At 38.1% G+C, this 22647-nt stretch overlaps 2 protein-coding genes across 3 annotated transcripts; both read right to left on the reverse strand.

The window, feature by feature from the left end:
• Nucleotides 1-5166: 5166 nt before the first annotated feature.
• On the reverse strand, nt 5167-6192 carry LOC128739929 (uncharacterized). The gene has a single exon (XM_053835430.1). The coding sequence runs from the start codon at nt 6190-6192 to the stop codon at nt 5167-5169; it is 1026 nt and encodes a 341-aa protein (XP_053691405.1).
• Nucleotides 6193-19472: 13280 nt separating this feature from the next.
• On the reverse strand, nt 19473-22428 carry LOC128743299 (zinc finger protein 26-like). Of its 2 annotated transcripts, none has more exons than XR_008412294.1 (2): nt 22288-22388; nt 19473-19788 (listed from the first exon to the last, which is right to left on the reverse strand). XR_008412294.1 is itself a non-coding variant. In XM_053839853.1 (2 exons), the coding sequence occupies exons 1-2, from the start codon at nt 22405-22407 to the stop codon at nt 20379-20381; spliced, it is 1965 nt and encodes a 654-aa protein (XP_053695828.1). In that variant the 5' UTR covers nt 22408-22428; the 3' UTR covers nt 20334-20378. The 2 variants fall into 2 exon arrangements, 1 of the variants encoding a protein (XP_053695828.1); XM_053839853.1 differs by lacking the exon at nt 19473-19788 and adding an exon at nt 20334-22223 and having other exon boundaries at nt 22288-22428.
• Nucleotides 22429-22647: the final 219 nt, after the last annotated feature.

The following is a 22647-nucleotide window of genomic DNA, read 5'->3' on the forward strand; positions in this document are numbered from 1 at the left end:
TTGTCACCATATCTATATGTTTAAGATGTAAGCTGCCGATCATATGTTATAGATTAAAGCATAACCAGCATTAGCGACTTCTGTTTATATCTTTTCAAGTTTTTTAGGATACAAAATATCAGGCTTATTTCGGTCCAATTCATTTTATAAATGCTCGTTATTCCAGATTCCATTATTCCGTTTTTCAATAAATCTTGGCAATTGGCTCATACATACCATTTCTTAAAATTAGAGAAGTAAACACAAAACCGAAACCTCAATAGGTAAGAGCTACTTAATATCTAGCTACATGATTTTTCAAAAAATCTAAACAAGAAGCAGCTCGTTATACATCATCTATAAATAAGTTGGATTGTTCACTAAATAATCAATGATAATGTATTTTATAATCCAATCCGAGGATGTAGGTGTCGTTTTATTTCGTATAGAATTTACCTGCAAATGAGTCTCGCTCTCTAAACATTTTTATATTAAAATAGCATAATAGCTAATCACAAACTGAAGCTAGACATGATTAACTTGTTCAATAAGCATAATTTTCATCGCTCCTTTGAGTTTTGATTCGAATCCAATGCCAAAGATCAATTGGAATAGTTATTCATACGACGGAAATGACTCTTTAATCTGACTACTGCATTCTTTTCTTTTTTTGGTTTTTCAAACAAGTATAAGCATTCGTGTACATATAGAGTTATACATACATAGAAATAACCATCCGTAGCAAAGTCTTTGTAACTCGTATTTCATTAATATATTCAAAATAAAATGGTCATAATCCAGTGATGCACAAGTTTGCAATCGAAAAGAACTACTAGTAATATTACGTACATTCAATCCGAAATGTTCTTTCATTTAATACTTATTAACATTTATTTTTTTAAATAATGCCTATAACTAAAGCATATTTGGATGCATGGGAATAATCAGGGAAAAAGCATTCTGTTGTTAATCCATATTGTTAGAATTGCCCAAAACTGCAGACAAAAAAGTATCCGCACAGTTAATTATAGTTAAAATAATTTTATTTTCTCACTTAGCTACTATCCTGTACATCCTGTACGATCAATTGTTTTAATCTGTTTGGGAAAAATTGATCAATTTCTCGAATATTGCTGTATGAATTGCTCACCTTTTTTGCATGAGCTCGGTTTATTTAAGTAATTTTGATTAGAAATTGATTGATTGTCAAGATTTGGGATACGGAACGACTACCGGAGGAGTGGAAAGACGGGGTTATCTGCCCTATCTACAAGAAAGGTGATAAGCTGGATTGTGAGAACTACCGAGCCATCACTATCCTGAATGCCGCCTACAAAGTGCTGTCCCAAGTCCTCTTTCATCGACTATCGCCAATAGCCAATAGATTTGTGGGAAGTTACCAGGCCGGCTTCATGGAGGGTCGGTCTACAACAGACCAAATCTTCACCCTGCGGCAGATCCTCCAGAAGTGCCGCGAATTCCGAGTCCCCACGCACCACCTGTTCATCGATTTCAAAGCCGCATATGATAGCGTAAACCGACAAGAGCTATGGAAAATTTTGGACGAAAACGGCTTTCCGGGTAAGCTTACTAGACTTATCATGGCTACGATGGATGGGATCCAGTGCTGTGTGAGAATCTCGGGTGGATTGTCGGACCCATTCGAATCTCGCAGGGGACTTCGACAAGGAGATGGTCTTTCCTGCCTGCTATTCAACATTGCGCTTGAAGGTGTTATAAGGCGAGCGGCGATCGAAATGCGGGGCACGATTTTCAACAAATCCAGTCAATTTATCTGCTTTGCTGACGACGTGGATGCTGTCGGCAGAACATTTGAGGCGGTGGAAGATCAGTACACCAGACTGAAACGCGAAGCAGAGAAGATTGGATTGCAGATAAATACGTCTAAAACGAAGTATATGCTGGCGGGCGGGACCGAGCGCGACAGGGCTCGCTTGGGCAGCACCGTGGTAATCGACGGGGATGAGTTCGAGGTAGTCGACGAGTTCGTATACCTTGGCTCGCTGGCAACAGAGGACAACAATACCAGCCGTGAGATTAAAAGACGTATTATCAGCGGAAGTCGGGCCTACTACGGACTCCACAAACACTTGCGGTCGAACAATCTGAGCCCCCGTACAAAGTGCACACTGTACAAAACGCTAATTAGACCGGTTGTCCTCTACGGGCACGAAACGTGGACATTGCTAGAAGAGGACCTACGAGCACTCGGAGTTTTCGAACGGCGGGTGCTAAGAACCATCTTTGGCGGAGTGCAAGAGAACGGTGTATGGAGGCGAAGAATGAACCACGAGCTCGCGCGTCTCTACGGCGAACCAAGTATTCAGAAAGTGGTTAAAGCTGGACGGATACGTTGGGCAGGACATGTTGCTAGAATGCCGGACAACTATCCTGCAAAAATGGTTTTCGCATCAAATCCGGTAGGAACAAGACGAAGAGGGCACAGCGAGCGAGGTGGCAAGACCAGGTGGAGCGAGATCTGGCGAGCACTGGGTGCCCGCGGAACTGGAGATCAGTTGCCATGGACCGAAACAGATGGAGAAATTATACTGCGCAGGCCTTGTCATAAGACGTTAGGCCAATTAAGTAAGTGATTAGAAATCAAATGACGGCTATCGTGGTATGTGTATGGAATGTGTCAGGCAAAATAAACTGGTTGGATAATTAATCCAGTTAGGCGATAAATGATTGTATTTCTTTCCGTGTTACAAAATGGTGTTGGCAATTTGGCATATAGGGTAAGACGGGGCAGAGTGTCACGTAAGCTCAAACTGTGCTAGATTAAAAAATATCGGTATTTTAACCGCAATGCGCTATGTACATAACATTTTAGGATATTTCCTAAACAATCGTGGAAATAGCATTAGAAAAGGTTTTTTTCTATTTTTCCAAGGGTGTTAAAAAGACCTTTTTTCTGGCAGTGGAAAAACACCGGGGCAAAGTGTGTCAATCAATGGAGCATTAGAGTGTCACGTTCTTAAATATGATGATTAAAATTGGTAGGTTTCAGCAAAATTATTTAAAATAGTGAAAAACCATTGTAGTTGCATGTTCAAGACAATCAGTGCAAATGTTGCAGTTTTCCGCGACGCGTATATAATATTTTCGACACGTTGTTTTAAGCGTTTTATCGCTTGGTCTATTTAGCAGCTCATGCGTTCTTTTCTCAATCGTTGTTATTTTATGCACACTTATGTCGTATAGGTGATCTAGATTAAATGGTAGATGTTTAAAACTTATTCAAAGCAGTATTTTTCTAACTTTACATTTATTCCCCTCGCCTCAGACTACTGTGACACACTTGCCTCGAAGCATGTTACTTGAATAAACATGAAAATTAACGCTTGCTTGCAAATAAATAGCCTGTAAATCACTTTTCTATGCAGTCGTTAAACCTAAATAAATAATTGATTGAAAATAGGGGTAAAGACATTGAATTTTCAAATGATAACTAGTTTTCCGTTTTGAAGTATCGCATGAGCGACGGTGCCAAATATTTCTATGATTTTTAAATAGAAACTCTTTACTTACTGGTTATTATCTATCTCTGGTAGAAAAAGGTACTGATGAGATGTTTTAAAGAAAAATATTTCAAACTTGGAATAATGTCATAGGACATAGAAAACTTCACTGACACACTTTGCCCCGTCCTACCCTATATCTTGTTGTATGAGTTTAAGTTTTCCTCTGTATGTGTGAACGAGATCATGCATCATGTGTACAAAAATATGCGTAGTTCGACACTCTCTCGTCTGAGCGGAGCGAATCGTTCGTTTCGAATTGCGGTTGCGAGTTTATTAAAAGCGTGCACGAAACAAGAGGACCAATTTTTTGGAGGATGTAAGCTTGGACGGACGTGTTTCATCGGACTTAGAAAGTTGTGTTGATGGTTGATTTGGAGTTGAATTAAGCTGGAATCACACTTGCCATCACCGAACATTAACGGCAACGTATCGTAAAGGAACGTCAGTGATGGTCGCATGCAATTTCAATGTGCGCATTCTCACGCGTCCGGAACGTCATATCACGGAACGTCAAGACACTCGTGGCACTCGTGTGAATGCGCTCATTCGGGACTTCGAAATTGCTGATATTTGGTTGGATTTTGTGTGAGAAAAAGAGAGAAGGAAGTATTTTTGCTTTTGTTTTCACGCAAGTTCTGACAGTTCGGCATGGGTTTTCGTGTAAGAGCGAATAGGCATAAAAATCTCTTTTACTTATTATGTACTATTAACTGGAGTTTCGGTATGCGGACGTACAGAACAGGAGTTTCACCAAGTTACGAGTATCAAAATAAACTAACTTTTGCGAGTCCCACACAGCGGGTTTTATTCGTACATCTTTACATGTATTGATATTGATATCAGATTGATATCTTCGAAAGAGCATAAGAGAGAATATAAAACTGATAGGGCTTCGCTTTTACTGAACCATTAAGTATACCACAATTCTCATGCTTTTAAAAAATACAACTCTTAATCGATAAGATTTGTTTGTAATCTATTAAAATCACCTATGTTGTAATTTTTTCGAAAATTCACTGAATACGCTCTTAAATTTTATATAAATTTAATCATTTTCGATTGCGTGCATATATGCCACTTCCCTCATTAACTTCAACATCATAAAACCAAAATATGTAAATAATATCACTTCTTAATTATTCATTTGTTTCCTCCGTTCTAGCAATCTCTTAGAACGCCTAGGCGACGAACTCGCCTGATCTCTACCACCAACATTGCGTAACTTTTTTGCAGAATTCTCATTAGGAATCCTAATGAATTCCTCCTCCGAATCCAGCCTTTTGCGTTTGCAGACTTCTCTGCACGGAGCCATAATGTTTAGACGCACTCATGTTTCCGATAAATATCTAAAATGTCATAGGAGAACATTGTTTTATAAATTTTGCTTTCACCAACCTAGAAATCTCTTTGGGGTTATTATTCCTATATCAAATTGTATCTCCTAACTGTAGATTAGTTATCGGATCAGGAGAAACCTTTTTGTTATTACTTGTAATATCACAGTTTCACGAACAAACAAGACACATCACTTATGGTTCTTACAAAACATTAAAATTACCTTTTTCGCTAACCGGTTTCGGGTTTAATCCAACCCATTTACGGAGCGGTGGTCGACTGCATACGCATTGTGATTTGTTGTCTGCTACAGATTCAATTTCGTCAGTTGGAAGAGAGGCGATGAGATGAGCGCCTCATCTTCATTCATTAAAAGTCGATCGGCGGTGCTGATGTACATCGATTCCCACGCATTTAAATGAGAGGATTTTCTCACATTTTTTAGCAGCTTTGCGTTCCCCCAATCAATTTCATGTTGGAGGCAGATAGAATGCATCGCTACACTCGAATCATTGGTCCTTTCATTTTCCACAGCTTTTTTATGTTCTTTTAGCCGAGTTTTAAATTTTCGACGGGTTTGTCCGATATACACCGCTGGGCAATCCTTACAGGGGATTTCGTAGATACCCGACCGTTCTTCGGGCGGAACTTTGTCCTTTTGATTGTTTAGAAGCTCCTGTAATGTATTACCGCTTTTATGAACCACATGGAAGCCATGCCGCTTGAGAATTTTCCTAATGTGGTTCGTCACTTTAGGGTAAAATGGTAAACTGATTCTGTGGATTTGCTCTTTTTCCGGCTGTAAAGTGGTGGTATCTTGACGCTGTTTTTTACGGATATGTTTACCGATTATTTTATCCACAAAACTCTTGTCGTACCCATTTAATTCAGCCGCTTTCTGAATTTTTTGGCTTTCGGCTGCAAAGTCCTCCCTCTCCATGGGTATATTGACCAGGCGGTGCGCCATAGAGTGAAAGGCTGCTTGTTTTTGGGCCCCGAAGTGATTCGAGTCCGTAGTAATGTAGCGGTCTGTAGATGTTGGTTTGCGGAAAATGCTGAACTTCAGAGTATTGTCTTCCTTTCTGGTAATCAACAGGTCCAAAAATGGTAACTTTCCATCTACTTCTCGCTCCACAGTGAATTTTATTTTTTCATGCTGGGTGTTTAACCAATTTAGTGTTTGGGGTAGGTAGCGTTCTTTAACTATAGCGTAGATATCGTCAACATACCGTTTCCACACACGTGCGAAAAGTTTTTCCGTTTTCAGCTTATCCTCAAAATCACTCATAAAGAGTTCCGCCAGAAGTGGAGAAATTTTACTACCCATACCCATGCTAAGGCCGTGGATTTGTTTGTAGTATCTGCCTCTAAACACAAAATAATTTTGGTCCATGCACTGTTTTGCAACGGAAACATAAGCCTCTATGTGGTTGTGTGGGGTTCGGCTACGTTCTAAGTGTTCTAACGACACCAGAATTTCTCCCCTTTTTACTACCACATCCTCTATTTGACTCGATTTGACTATTTGACTTGATGTTAGTGCTCTATTCCCAAGCGTGCCAGTACCAGATGCTCTTCAAAGCCTACGATATCACTTAGAGCGTAGCCGAGCCCCACACAACCACATAGAGGCTTATGTTTCCGTTGCAAAACAGTGCATGGACCAAAATTATTTCGAACTTACGAGTCAAATAGAGGATGTGGTAGTAACAAGGGGAGAAATTCTGGTGTCGTTTGATGTTAGTGCTCTATTCCCAAGCGTGCCAGCACCAGATGCTCTTCAAAGCCTACGATATCACTTAGAACGTAGCCGAGCCCCACACAACCACATAGAGGCTTATGTTTCCGTTGCAAAACAGTGCATGGACCAAAATTATTTTGTGTTTAGAGGCAGATACTACAAACAAATCCACGGCCTTAGCATGGGTAGTAAAATTTCTCCACTTCTGGCGGAACTCTTTATGAGTGATTTTGAGGATAAGCTGAAAACGGAAAAACTTTTCGCACGTGTGTGGAAACGGTATGTTGACGATATCTACGCTATAGTTAAAGAACGCTACCTACCCCAAACACTAAATTGGTTAAACACCCAGCATGAAAAAATAAAATTCACTGTGGAGCGAGAAGTAGATGGAAAGTTACCATTTTTGGACCTGCTGATTACCAGAAAGGAAGACTCTGAAGTTCAGCATTTTCCGCAAACCAACATCTACAGACCGCTACATTACTACGGACTCGAATCACTTCGGGGCCCAAAAACAAGCAGCCTTTCACTCTATGGCGCACCGCCTGGTCAATATACCCATGGAGAGGGAGGACTTTGCAGCCGAAAGCCAAAAAATTCAGAAAGCGGCTGAATTAAACGGGTACGACAAGAGTTTTGTGGATATAATAATCGGTAAACATATCCGTAAAAACGGCGTCAAGACACCACCACTTTACAGCCGGAAAAAGAGCAAATCCACAGAATCAGTTTACCATTTTACCCTAAAGTGACGAACCACATTAGGAAAATTCTCAAGCGGCACGGCTTCCATGTGGTTCATAAAAGCGGTAATACATTACAGGAGCTTCTAAACAATCAAAAGGACAAAGTTCCGCCCGAAGAACGGTCGGGTATCTACGAAATCCCCTGTAAGGATTGCCCAGCGGTGTATATCGGACAAACCCGTCGAAAATTTAAAACTCGGCTAAAAGAACATAAAAAAGCTGTGGAAAATGAAAGGACCAATGATTCGAGTGTAGCGATGCATTCTATCTGCCTCCAACATGAAATTGATTGGGGGAACGCAAAGCTGCTAAAAAATGTGAGAAAATCCTCTCATTTAAATGCGTGGGAATCGATGTACATCAGCACCGCCGATCGACTTTTAATGAATGAAGATGAGGCGCTCATCTCATCGCCTCTCTTCCAACTGACGAAATTGAATCTGTAGCAGACAACAAATCACAATGCGTATGCAGTCGACCACGGCTCCGTAGATGGGTTGGTTGGATTAAACCCGAAACCGGTTAGCGAAAAAGGTAATTTTAATGTTTTGTAAGAACCATAAGTGATGTGTCTTGTTTGTTCGTGTTAAGTTGTTCTTACGTTAAGCAAAAAAGTCAAGTTATAAGTATCACAGTTTCTTTGGTTAATATTTATATCATCAAGTGAATCGTCAGTTTTCTTTAGTTTAATTAGCTTTTTAGGATTAATTAAATCTAATAGAATGTTTGGAGTATATAGAGCTTACTAAGCCCAGTGCAAAAGGCTACAAAAACTTATCGTTTTTCACTCAAACGTATATTTTTTACCGGGGTATAACTGGGGGAAAACATAAACAAACGTGTAAAATCTAACAACAGCAACAACAAATCGCGCGTCGATGTGTGCGTGCGGCAAACGTCAGCAAACTCAATACAAATATTTTCTTGGATGGAAAACTTCCATCCTTGGGTGAACATGAATTCCTATAATAAATGAGAAATAAATTGATTTGATCTTGCGTATCCATCTTCCTCACCTCGTGATCGAGTAGAAATTTCTTTAATACATCCTTAACAATCCTAACGGACCCTTCGGCCTGCCCGTTATTGAAAGGATTGTAAGGAGGACTTTTCATCACAAGTATTCCTTGCCTTTTTAAAAATAATGTAAACTCTGAGGAATTGAAAGGTGGACCGCCATCAGTAACCACAACATCGGGAAGACCAAACCTAGCGAAAATAGCAATAAATTTTCTTAAGACTTTATTTGCATCAGTTCCAAACTTCATTCATTCGATCTCTATCCATTTAGAGAAACTATCTACGATTAACAAAAACATCCTTTTATCAAAGTAGAAAAAATCAGCGTGAATTCTACTAAATGGACGAACAGAAGGAGCCCAATGCGAATTTATAACATTTTTAGGAATCACCGCCATTCTATTGCAAGAATCACAGGATTGCACATAAGACTCAATTGCTGCATTGATACCGGACCAATAAACTGATCTGCGAGCCAACTGCTTCATTTTTACTATACCAGAATGATTTTCATGCAATAATTTCAACACAGCTTTTTGCATGGATTTAGGAATAACTACTCTGTCTTGAAAAATCAAACATCCGTCAACAAACTCTAAATCATGTCGATTAGAATGGATATTTACTAAATCCTAATCTATTCTTTCAGGCCAACCATTCTGATAGTAAGATATTAACCGCAATAAAAATGAATCTCAACTTGTTTCTGTAGCAATTTTGGAATAATCTATTCGAAACTCCTGAGTAAAATTTGTACTCTTCACATAATCCTTGTCGAGCTCAATTGGAACACCCTGAGTAAGCGGAAAACGTGAACAAAAATCAGCGTTACACATTTGAGCTGACGGTCGGTAGCATATGTTGTCATAGATAGACAATTCCAAAATGTATCGCTGTAATCTAGTAGCATAAATTGAATTTTTGCTCACTTTTCCAAAAATGCCAACAAGTGGCTTGTGATCGGTGTAAACTGTGAAACTGACTATATAAAAACTTATTGAATTTTTTAATAGTGCTCACTAATGCCAAAGCTTCCAAGTGAAGAATAGGGTAAGCTTGCTGTACTTTGAAAACGATGTAAAGCAATTTGTTTTTTCCGTACCATTAACCAAATGCGTAATCACTCCACCAAGTCCATAACCTGCATCACTATCAACCACTATTTGCTTTTTTGGATCACAGAATTCTAAAATGTTAGCGTTAATCAAAGCCGTTTTGCTATCCTGAAAAACTTGTTCGCAATTAATATATATAATCTATAATTTTAATAATGCGTTTGAGTTATATCTTTCATTTCTAGAAAGGTGTTTTCTAGAACATCGCATTGAGCTATCTGTAGAAATAAACATGTTACAAGAAGAAATGTGATTTGAAAGGTCGTTTATAAACAAAGGTCTATTGCTGAAAATAGATAAAAGGTAGAAGTTTGATATGTTCAGAAAAAATACTTGAAATTGGTTTATCTTTAATATTTTGAAACCAAAAAGGTGAAAAAAAATTACTCAATAAGTTATTACTTGAATTTTTGTTAAGGTAACACCTAAATATTGTACGACCCCTTCAAAAGATGTATCATTTTTTTATTAAAAAACGTTGCCGAAAAACACATTGAGCTGAGACATGCCGTTTCATCGCAAATAGTTCTGTCCCGGAATTTTATTTTTCTGACCCATTGTGCCATGTTAGGGGCATTGGGAGTTATGAGCGACCATTTGATTCCCAAGCGGCTGACATATTGTTCTATTTCCGAGCTAGAATTCAATGACCGCAAAACTCTCTCGTAGCTGCCGATCGGCACCGATGAAATTAGTGCTGTTATCCGACCACAGCTGACTGAGTGAAAGTGCTGGTTGAAAGGTCAGTAACCGCTTCCAGGTGTACCGCTTTTGTTGTCAGACAGACAAATACAGCAGCGTATTCCTTAACCGTTTTAGATGACTGCAGTGTACTCGAACGAATAATGATTGGTCCGGCGTAGTCCACTCCCACGTTTTCGAATGCTCTTCCTTCACATGTCCTTAGGGATCATTCAATAATGACGTCCATTGCTTATAGGGGGAGGGGGGTGTCAATTTTGTAACAGGTTGTGACAAAGGGGGGGGGGGGGGACGGAGTCTAGGCAAAAGTGACATCCGTCGAAAAAAATTGCACTCATTGATTGATCACTCATTGATTTATTTCGATTTTCGAACTTATTGTTCCAGCTGACGGCACTTGAAAGTCAGGCACAATTTGTCAATGATAACTAGATAGACCACGCGTTACATTGAAGGATCAATTTACACATCAATTTCAGTTCATTTGCAATCAAAGTTTCTATCATTTTACTAAATATTGGATAGAAAAGTACAATGAACTCTAAAAGCTATCGTCACGATGTAGTGAAACCTGCTTCGCAGATTGAAGCTTGTTTTGAAGCGGAGCCGTGCTACTTCAATTGAAACCAAAGCTATATTTCTTCATTGATTTGTAACAATTTGCAATTGAATGATGTTAGAGCCCTTGTTCGCAGATATTATTTTTTATTAATTGTTATTTTCTACATTTTTTTTTAATCTTACATTAACTCTTAAAAGGTTAACCTATTTTTATAAACCACTTTTTACTTTCAACACGCTTTTCATTTTTATTTTGAGTTTGTGTGACGTCCAAGGGGGGGAGGGGGGTTGAGTTTTGTGACACAATCGGACAGAGGGGGGAGGGGGGGTCTAAAAAAGCAGAAATTTGGTGGACGTCATATTTGAATCGTCCCTTATTGCTGGCAAACTACCCATGAGTTGTTTTGCACTGCACAGTTTACAGTCTTCGCTTTCTAACGTATGCACAACACACAACCATTTATTACAGAATTAACCGCTGTGTAACAGCTCAGCACCCAATAGCGCTGGTTTAGAGATGGTTTTACCAGGGTTGCTCCAGCATGGAGATTTCGTAAATGCTGATCAAGGATCAGTAGCGCTGTATTACCGGTGGACCTTTGGGAGTATTATTGGATGACATCTTTCATATGATAGATATGAGTTTTCCAGCCTGCCTAAAACACGCAACGTGCCAGAGCCATCCAAAAACGGACAAACAGATTTGAGTTGAGCGTTGTTTGATTCTAAACCTTTACGTATTTTTTTAATATCATGACCAAACTTTTCGTGTTGGGCACACTGTGCTAATTGGAGATCTGCTTGATGTATTTCGGAAGGCGTTAGGTCGCCCTGTAGCTTTAATGTTCTTATTATTTTCGATAATAGATTTACTTTGAATCGGTTCACCTACGCTAGCTACCTTTCTCACCAGCACTAAAGACGAGTATCGATCTAAAATATATGTTTCAATTTGGAACGTTGATACTGTTTCAACCGCCACTGTCAAACACTTAAATTCTCGTTTTTCCTCGTAAACGTTTTCCTCTGACAAAGGTGGAATCGGTTCGACCTTCCACTCTTCTTCATTCCTTTGTAACCACTTCGGGCCAAACCACCACAAATCATGTTGCACTGATCTGCCGAGAATACGCCACGCGAGGCGCAATCGGCGGGATTATCCGTAGACGATACATGGTTCCACGCGCTGCGCGGTAAGAAGTCCATTATTGTCGATGTGCGATTAGTAATACATGTCTTCCATTTCTGTGGATGCGATAACCACTCGAGCACTATTTTAGAATCAGTGCTGGCGTGAATGGTGACCTCTAAATGCGCGATGGCTCAGGCTTCGAGGATATTTTTCAAAAGCTCGACCAACAGAGCCGCAACATTCAACTCCAACCTTGGCAGAGATACTTGACGAATGGGAACCATTTTGGTCTTGCTGGCCGCTACCGAAACGTATATATTACCTTCACTATCTACCGATCTAGCATATACGACTGTATACGCGGCCTCTGATGCGTAAGAAAAACCGTGCAATTGCATGCGCCTATCATGATTCACTATCCATGTTTTCAATTAACGATGGCAAACTCATTTTGATTTTGTTCCACTCATGCTTGATAACGGCAGGAAGTGGGTCATCCCAAGATAAATCCAAAAGCCGATGATTGGTTTAGAATCTTGATACGGACGACAACTGGCGCTATCCAACCAAGAGGGTCGAATAGTCGAGCGGTGTCTGACAAGATCTGACGCTTAGTGTTAGGTTTGTGCATGTTAAACTTGAGCTTGTAAAAGAAAACATCTTTAGAAGGGTCGCAAAGAATACCTAACGCTTTAATGGTATCTGTTTCCGGGGATACTTATACGACAGACTTCGCAGCCAGCTGTTAGAGTGCAGGACAATTGCAGGGCCAGTTGCTACGATCCTATTGACTCTGACAGCCTCTCCCAGTGGAGATTCGAACATACGACGACTGGCTTCCCAACAAACATTTTTGTTGAATAACAGCTTATCAAGCGCTTGTTACCCGGTAATTAGCTGAACAATGGTTGAATAAACTATTATTAAAAAAATTGTTTGTTGGGTTATTAGGCCAGTGTCATACCTCGAAGGCAACTGGGCGGCAAGAATTTAACTAAATAACGTAATTTATTGTAAATGTAAAAGGTTATTTTAACTATCTGTATCCATTACTCACTCCCGTTCAACTGACGTCTCTGCTAGTCTGGCAACGAATGGGCAGATGGCTATTTAACGGCACACGAAACCACTGCGTCGCTCACGTTACGGTTGCGTTTACTAGCTTTGTAACGGCTAAGTAGGGATGCTTCGATTGCACGTCGCAACACATGCCGATTTTCAACTTTCCCTCCCTCTCCGTGGACAAGTGTGGAGATTGACATAAACCCCTCCCCCTCCCTTGTGTGTCCACGTGGATATAATAAGCAAAATAAGCGTAAAAGGAAGCTAAAATAAGCATGTTATCTAATCTAGTTCTGGGATACGGTTAAGTGTTCGATTCTGAACTGTTTACCGTTCCAACGATGAGAAGCATTTGGATTTTCGAAGAAAGTACCCAAAGCTTTTTGCGTACTCTCTTACTCTCTTGTTCCAAAAATATCACTGTTTAAGAGATTAAATCTATTTTGTTAAAACTCTACCGATACAAACAACATACTTTCAACTATTTTAAGTTAAAATTTCTGTTATGTTTACTCACGCGGTAAAAAGTTATTAACTAATCAGTGTGTCCAGTTTTTTCAGATATAGTTTTCCAAACCCACAACTTAAAAGCGAAAGGTTGAATTAATAAGGTGTACAGGGATATCTCGATATAAGACCATTTATAATTTCAAAAAGTTGTCTTATATCGAAACATATTTTCAAAAAAAAGCTAAAAGGTATACAGCCCTAAGGGATGTACGAAAGAGTGACGTAGGACTATATCAGATCATCAGATCAAAGACTAATGTAAACTGCATTTCTGGCATATGTATGTTTATAAGAATCTGTGTGTGCCATTGTTTAAGTGAATGTTTAAAATATTTTCAGATCAAAATATTCAGATTCAATTCTTCATTTAATGCAATGGTGGCTTTGAAAATAATGCAATGGTGGCTTTGGATGGCGGTTCATAAGTACAACGCCTGCAACCTTTGAGACATAGAGATTTCTTTTAAAAATCACTCGTGTGTATCATAAAGGTTGAAATGGTAATGAATGACCAATTTCTGTTTTATTTGTATAAGAGTCCTTATCATCCTAGCACAGGGGTGAGGGGTGTCAAACCATCATAAAACAAATAAATTCACAATAAATTCATGCCTTCAAAAACCCCCATATGCCAAATTTGGTTCCATTTGCTTGATTAGTTCTAGAGAGTTTTGAGGAAATTTGTGTTTCATTTGTATGGGAGCCTCCCCTCTTACGCCCTTCTTAAAATAGCTCTCTTACCCCCTTATAAAATTGCTGGTAATTTTATCTATAGACAATCTCAAGTTTTTAGTCTTGACCTTGAAATGCGGTCATACATAGATATTAATATTTTTTGAAACGATGGTTCTACAATTGATGAAGGGACGGTAGGGAAAGAAATGAAAATTTTTGGTGAAGGTGGGGAAGAGCGGAAAGGAAGGGGGGGGGGATATTGGTAGCTATGCTTGACAAGTAGTATTGGACAAAAGGTAGGAGTCAAAATGACTACTTGTCAAGCATAGCTCCCAATACCCCCCCCCCCCCCCCCTTCCTTTCCGCTCTTCCCCACCTTCACCAAAAATTTTCATTTCTTTCCCTACCGTCCCTTCATCAATTGTAGAACCATTGTTTCAAAAAATATTAACATTTTATCTATCCAATGACATATAAATTGTTCAGTTTCGTTCAGTAGTTTAGTAGTTATTAACATTTGAAATCTTTCATTCAAACGTTACACTTCTATTTTCGTTTTCACAAAGTGCTACCCAGTCCCAGTATAGTAAACAAAGACGTAGTCCTACGTCAAAAATAGCATTAGCGGTCGCCTATTTTGCTCTGTGTTGAGGATTACGCTTATTGCACTGTTTATTATTGTTTGAACTTTTAGTTTCGTACAATTTTTAGGGTTATTTTGAAATAATAAACATCTTCGTGGCGCCGATTTTGGAATGGAAAATTAGCTATGGTATCGTTACCAGCTAGGTCAAAGGGATTTGTACGATGTAAGACAAAAATTGCCTTATATCGAACTGTCTTATATCGAGGTTGTTTTATAACGAGGCTGTCTTGTATCGAGGTATCCCTGAATTCGGCTAAGTTGTAGAAAATTAAATGTAGTTATTGAAAATTTTGTAGAAACAGGAGTAACAATGAAAAAGGCGTGTTTAAAATTAAAAATTAAAATAAATCCAATTTTTTCTCCGAATATCTCGAAAACGGCTGCGTTTAGTAAAATAATTATTATGACCAATTTTGTTGTAAATGACATAAAGAATTGTTATTTGTATTAAAAATTCATATATTACTTGAAAATCCCAATTTGGAAAAAGGTTGTTATTCTACGAAGTCCGTTCATGAAAGTTGCTCCGTCTCAGAATAACTTTCAAAAAACTGCAAATTACTTCTATTTTTTTCCAAAAAAAATTTAAAGATTTTCAAAAATGGTATATTATTGGTATCTCTTATTTTAAGTTTCATTTTCAATTTTTTGAAAAATTGTTAATATATCTTTCAGTGCCTATTTGTTTCATGATTAAAAATCTATTTTCTACAACTTTTGCTTAGAGATAATTTTAGGACAATCGATAGTTTTCGAGATACAATCTTTCAAAAACATAATACACATGAAAATAAATACGCCCTGTTTAAAAATAAGTTTTGAATCAAAATGGCACCAAAACCTGTGGAAGGTGCATATTTTCTCCTATAAAACACGTTTGTAAAGTTTTCATCTAAATTAAAAAGGTTCAAATTTTGTCATTTACCGATTTCACGTGGAATTGCTCTATATTTTTTATAAGAAAAACCCGAATTAATCCACCTAGCGGCGTGACCTAGTCTTTCTACTGCCACAATAATCATTATTTAATTTCTCAGAAACATCTGAACAGAACAGAAAAATAATGTTAACACAAAAGATAATTTTTGCAGACTTGAATGAATATATATAGAAAATTAGAAATTAACCCTCTAACGGGTCTACAGACGGCCTTAACTCGTCGGGTCGGGTAGCGGAAAATTTGCCCGAAACCCGCACCCGTACCCGTACCCGCCGGGTTCGGGTCGGGATCGGGTATTGAAAAAAAAATAATTTGCGGGTTCGGGTCGGGTACGGGCTCTTAATTTTTGTTTTTGAAACCGGGTACGGGTCGGGTCGGGTATCTCTATTGACCACGTTTAACACTAAAGATGGTCGGGTACCCGGACCCGTGCCGTACCCGACGGGTTGCGGTCGGGTTCGGGTATCAAGAATAATAAACTTGCGGGTTCGGGTCGGGTACGGGTTTTTAATTTTTTTTAATCGGGTACGGGTCGGGTTCGGGTATTCAAATTTTCATACCCGACCATCTCTACTTCAGAGCCACATACGAAACTTGTTTTGAATTGATAAAAAAGGAGAAAAACAAAAAGTTATTTATATCCTTTAATTCTACTACTGTGTTTTATTGATAAATACGTATTTCGGTCTCGACGTGTGACCTTCATCAGTATCTTACTAACTTAGACTGTTTTGTTTTGAATTGACAATATGAAATATGTGTTCACAGCAGATCTTTAGATATTTTGATATTAATACCATTATTTTTGCATAAAAATCAAAACTTGAGCCTCTTTTGAATGTACTTTCATGAAAAGATAGCCTGATCGCATTGTTTTTACAATGTTAGAGGGTTAGGAAAACAAGAAGAAGCCGAAAAATAGTGCAAAAACTGCGCCATAAACATGCTTGAGAATGAAAAATATGATCGACATGATTTCCAGCGCTTGTCATTTTGGATTTATTTATTAAAACATGATACATGACATAAGACATCTGTCCTTTAAAATGTCACTAACGAAAACAAATCTTACAAAATTACTACCGTGCACCGTTTACTTCCTATTTTTCAAATAACATTTCTAATCCCTAATATCTAATGATTGAAAAGAGCATCGATTGATGCGCAAAATTTGTTTGAAATTTGTATAAATTTATTTGGAAAAATCAACTCACTAGTATTTTTGATTCTATACACCCCTATACCTACATGCTTAAATAAACTGCTTTTCTTCGCTTTTTGCTTTTCTTGTACAATTGTGAGTAACAGCAAGTGAAGAAAATGACAATTGAAATCTTAAACCAAAGAAAAGAAAAAACTTTTCGATTGAATCCCACTATTTAATATTTATTTGCAACAGATACGTAGTTCGCCTACGACGTGCAGGCTTCATCAGTGTCTTATTTCAAAGCGTATACGTATCTGTCGCGAATGAATATTAAATAGTGGAATTTAGTCGGTAAAAGTTTTTTCTTTTCTTTAATTTCAGAGTTCGTATTCCACTAAGAGGCTTCAAAAACTTCAGACAATTGACATGTTTCTCACTTTTCTTGAATTTCAATGCAAATTAGAAAATTGAAAATTGTCATCACATACACACGTACATACATACATACATACATACATACACACATATATACATACATACATGCATATATACATACAGACATACATACTTACATACATACATACATACATACATACATACATACATACATACATACATACATACATACATATATACATACATATATGCATATATACATACATACATACATACATACATACTTACATACATACATACATACATACATACATTTGATTGATATGTTTTGATTTCACACGTTTTAACGGTTTAATATACGGTGCTCAAGTGTTAAAGTTTGAATAACTTTTGAATGAACCGTCCGATTTTAAATAACTCGGTTCCGTTTGATAGATCTCAGCAGTAATTTTCAAATAATAATAATATGTGTGATGTTTGTCATTGAATTAATGTTTATATGTTTCAAAAATATGTTTTAAATACTATTTTTTCACATTTCTTTATGTAACTTTCAAACTACAAGGCCAATCGTCATGAAATTTGGAAGTTAAGGGTTTGCAAGACTCCTCTTTCATATGCAATCAATTTTGTTCAAATCGGTTAAGGGACCTGTGAGATAATGAAGTCCCATATTTTTCGTATTTTTATACATAACTTTTGAACTAAAAGTCCGATCAAAATGAAATTCAATAGGAACCTATGGGACACCCAGACCTTTCATTTGACACTAACAGAATTAAAATCGGTCCAGCCATCTCCGAGAAAAGTGAGTGAGATTGAAAGCGTTACATACACACACACCCATACACACACACACACACACACACACACACACACACACACACACACACACACACACACACACACACACACACACACACACACACACACACACACACACACACACACACAGAAAATGCTCAGTTTTCGAAACTGAGTCGAATGGTATGACATTCGGCCCGCAGGACCTTCTTTCCATTTCCGGTTTTAGTGATTTCTATACCTTTATACTATATATTTATATAGTAGAAAGGCAAAACGAAAAACTAGTTAGTCCTTTTCAAAAGTTAACCTGGACCCGAACTCGGAAAAACTAAGTCCTAAGTTGCTTATTTACATGACGTACAGTAGGCCATTGCAAATCATTTTTAAAGGTTTTGTCTTACCCCCCGCCCCCCCTTGGAAGTTGGCTTGAAAAATCGGCGGGCAAAAAAATAATTTGTAGGATATGAGTCAAATTTTCTTTTTATCCCTACGATAAAACTGAACCTTGTCGTGGTGTAGGGCTTTTTAACTAATCAGTAAATGAACAGCGGTCACGTTTACTTCTGAATGTGGGTATATATCAAAATACTTTTGTGATTTCATTTTCAAGTGGGACTCGGGGTAAAAATTTATCAAATGTGATTGTTGCGTATTGCGTTGTTCAGAAAGTGCTTTTATTCCGTTTAAGAATAAGGCCAGTATGGGGATCTCTAACAATAGATGAAGTTTTCTGGGATTCATTCCTATTTATCACAACTGTCACAAATATCTCCGAAAAATGTCGGATTGATTGAGTTGGTCGGGGGCTTAGGGTTAGTAAGGGGATGCAAGCGGGATACCAGATCCGATTGGATGCCGAAGGACCACTCTGTAATGATTACGGGTAATAGCACTTCTTAGGTAGTAGATGGGAAAATTAGGTCAATTCGTGTCGCGTGTTCGAGTTTCGGCTGGGCGGTGCTGCTAGATAGAGTAGGATTTTTGCACTGGCCCCGTGGCTGTCCTGAGCTCTGATAGCCGCCCGCGGGCTCTGTCGTTGGGAAGGGGTCGAGTCTTAAAAAGACGTTTAAGCCCAGAGCTTTACAGCACTTTGGTCTCGAGGGTTGGAAGGCGGGCGAGTCTCTATATTTTGAAGCTTCTGTCGACTACCGCAAACGTCCAGCTTGTGCTGCGCTCAATTTACTTTGTATCGTGGGAATGCACTGTGAATGCTAAGGGGATGAAAGATTAAATTTGCCCTGGTAAGTTGATAACCACTAATGCTCCGAAATTTGTCTTACCTATTGGTTCATTTGTGGTTGTTTGTGTTGGAAAACTGAAAGCGGACGCGCGGTTGAAGACCAGTGTCAGACGGAGCTGACGAATCCTCCACTTCTTCACTATACCACATCTTGCAACTCGAGTGGTACAAAAAGTCCAAAGCACATTTACAAATTCGATCTATCATTTTTCTTCTCCTCATCATCATTATCATCATCATCGTCATCATCATTATATTTAAAATATGACATTCCGGCCTTTGGCAGAGAGATCTTAGAGTCAGTTCGTGGAGTCCGCGCAGGGCCGAAACACCTCCGTCTGCGGGTATAGGCGTGACGGCTATGCTTGGGGCTCTACCTGTGTTTTAGTGGGCGACAGTGCCTGTCTCGTCAGGTAGAACTGATGTTTGAGGTCTCCCTGACACTTTGTTGACATCACAAAAGGGCACAGCGCAGAGTTTTATACGCTATTAAGCGACCAGTTGGATAACCCGAAAAAAAGAAAAAAGAAAAAGATATGAGTCAAATTTTCTTTTTATAAAATCAATTGTCTGTGGGCTCTACAGTCTAAAAAACTCGAAAAATGAGTGTACGAGTTGAGTTAACGCTTCTAGCACGTTACAGAAATGGAAATTCGAACAATGGAATTTCCGAAAACCGTCCAAAAAAATTTTCTTTGTTTTTGTCTTTTTTCTTAGATTTTTGCATAGAAAATAATAACGTATATATTATAAGCACGAATAGATTCGGTTTTCACGTTTAAACTTTAAATAAAAATGCTTAAAACCCTTTTTTTGCTCGATTAAAAAATTTGCTGTTTTTTTTTCGCCCCTCCCCTTCAGTGGCCGAACACCGGAAGGACAAAAACTTTATAAAATATTTGTAATGGTCAAGTTTCATTTAATTATCAGAGGGTGCTACCGGATTCATAGACGAACTGACGCAAAATTCGTTTATTCGTTTTATTTATGTTTTCATATCAACACACTATCAAATGATCTATCTTCAGCAGTAGAGAAAAAGCCAATCAAGAGTTTTAATTAACTAATATTTGTCGTCATACAACTTTATGAGATTTAATCATGTGCCTTCTGAGTGAACCCCGGCAACTGTAGAAAGTGGTACATATTTCGCAGCTGAATGCTTTAAATCCCATATGCGTTGCAGCTACGTGATCATTCAAGTGAGACTTTTGAAAATATTTCTTTGGGCATTCAGAACACTGGAAATTACGTTCCAAACGATGTATGAAGCGAATATGTTTAGTCAAATGGTCTTTGCCGGCAAATCGCATATTGCAATCTTTGCAAACGTGATTCTTCTGCTCGCTGTGGACGTTACGGATATGAGCATTAAGGTTTGAATTAGCAGTGAACTTTTTGTTGCAGTATAAACAAGAAAACGCCTTGATATCTGTGTGTCGTTTTAGGTGATACTTCAATCCTGATATTGACTTAAACTTTTTATCACACAGCGTGCAAAATAGACTCTCTGGAATATCTGCATCTTCTTCGGAGTGTGAAGGTTTATAGGTTTCATTGCAGTTAGGAAAATTGGTATTGTTATAAGAGCAATGATGCTTTTCTAGATTACATTTTTTTATAAATCTTCTATCACAGAGTCTGCAACGAAAACTGTAACTGTTTGTTGTTTCTTGAATTTCATAAGTTTTTTCCTCGTGTTTTACTAATGAAAGTGCTTCTTCAGCTTCTGGTATGATGTTTTCCCTGAAACGTGCGTTTTCCTTTAGATGATCTTGACGATGGTTTTTGTATTCTGAAATTTTATTAAAACTGGCACCACAGTCATTGCAAATAAGACATGCGATATCATGGATTTTAGCTAAGTGCGCTGTAAGATTATGCTGTTTGTCAAAACCATCGTCGCACATAGGACATTTGTATTTTTTGAGAATACGCGTTGTATTTCCTTCCAGATAAAAATCGTAATTATCAATTAAATATTCTTCACCGCCTTCGATATATTTTGTCCATATTTGATCGTTTTCAAAGGCTTCGTCCAAAAATTCCTCGAGAATCATCTTGTTATGGTTCAAAGCGTTAGTCCGTATCTCATGTTTATCTTCTAGGTTTGTACGTAGGAGATTAAAATTGCGCAAAAATATTTCCTGATTTTCGACTTGCCTTGGTTTAGCGTACTCGTTATCTATTTCTAAACCGCTTTCTAATTCTTTGGGAAACAGTGAAACGCTTAGCAATTCATTGCACATTAAACTTGGCTGTTCTAAATGCTTGTGTTCATGGTGAATGTGTTTATTCAATGCAATTATATTATCGAATGGTAATTCAGTTGAGCAATGGCCACAGTAAACTTCGGACGCGGAAACTCCGTGTGCTAATCCTAGATGTCTGTTCAAAGTTTTTCGCATTTTTTCTGTTTTTGTACATTTTACACACTGGAAAAGTTGATCAGTGTGCGCATTTTTAACATGTTCCAGTAGGTGTGCATCCGTGATCCAACCTCGGTTACACAATCGGCATATGAAGTCCTGATGATGCCTCATATGATTTTTGTAATTTGCTTTTGATTTAAAATCTTGCCTACAGAGATGACATCGTAAGCATTTGTTGCTATCCGTATGATTACAATAAAACATATGTTGTTCCAGTCCTCTTACTGTTTTGAATTTCTTATTACAAAACCTACAGTGGATATTTTGAGGATCGCTTGTATGGTTGTTATGTTGCAAAGGAGCGATATCAGCTTGGTGACTTGAGTTGTAAATTTTGTATTGGTAATCCTGATCTTTTGTCGTTATCTCCGAAAAAGTCGATGGCATGGTCATATTTTTTAACGACTGCATAATTCGGCAGTAGAAAAAGTAAGCAGTTCGTAGATCTTTGAAACACTGTTGACAACAACATTTCGGTAATTTCTGCTCCTAAATCAAAAATATGATATATAATCGACATATGTAGTGCTAGATTCGGTTACAAGTTACAAACCGTCTGAAAGTTGAAAATACTGATCATGCATTCAAAGGTAGTTTCAAGTGATTCCGCCGATTTTTTCACAATATCTAAAGTAATCTCATTTTTGGAACACAACGCACAAATTCTGTTCATGTTTTTCCTTTTTCTCTGTTCTCCTGTTGTATTTTCAGTAACTATGCAGTTCGCAAGTGAAATACACCGACCGATGTCTGTTATTGTTATCGTCCACACTGAAAAGAAATTGTTGCACTCAATCCATAAGCGTTTCCGAGGGGATTTCCAGAAACGCCAAAAAATGCGTAGTAATCAGAGGTTACTTTTGTAATCAATTACGTCTTAAGGTCCTAGTTAAATATTACGTAACGCAGCGGG

The sequence above is a fragment of the Sabethes cyaneus genome, chromosome 3, assembly GCF_943734655.1.
Source record: "Sabethes cyaneus chromosome 3, idSabCyanKW18_F2, whole genome shotgun sequence".
Lineage (NCBI taxonomy): Eukaryota > Metazoa > Arthropoda > Insecta > Diptera > Culicidae > Sabethes > Sabethes cyaneus.

Bases quoted from the DNA above. Each gene is read 5' to 3' on its own strand.
- LOC128739929 (XM_053835430.1), bottom strand. From the start codon at position 6,192: ATGGGTATGGGTAGTAAAATTTCTCCACTTCTGGCGGAACTCTTTATG.
- LOC128743299 (XM_053839853.1), bottom strand. From the start codon at position 22,407: ATGAACAGAATTTGTGCGTTGTGTTCCAAAAATGAGATTACTTTAGAT. The intron at 22,224-22,287 runs GTTTGTAACTTG...TTTTTGATTTAG, and splicing joins GTATTTTCAACTTTCAGACG to GAGCAGAAATTACCGAAATG.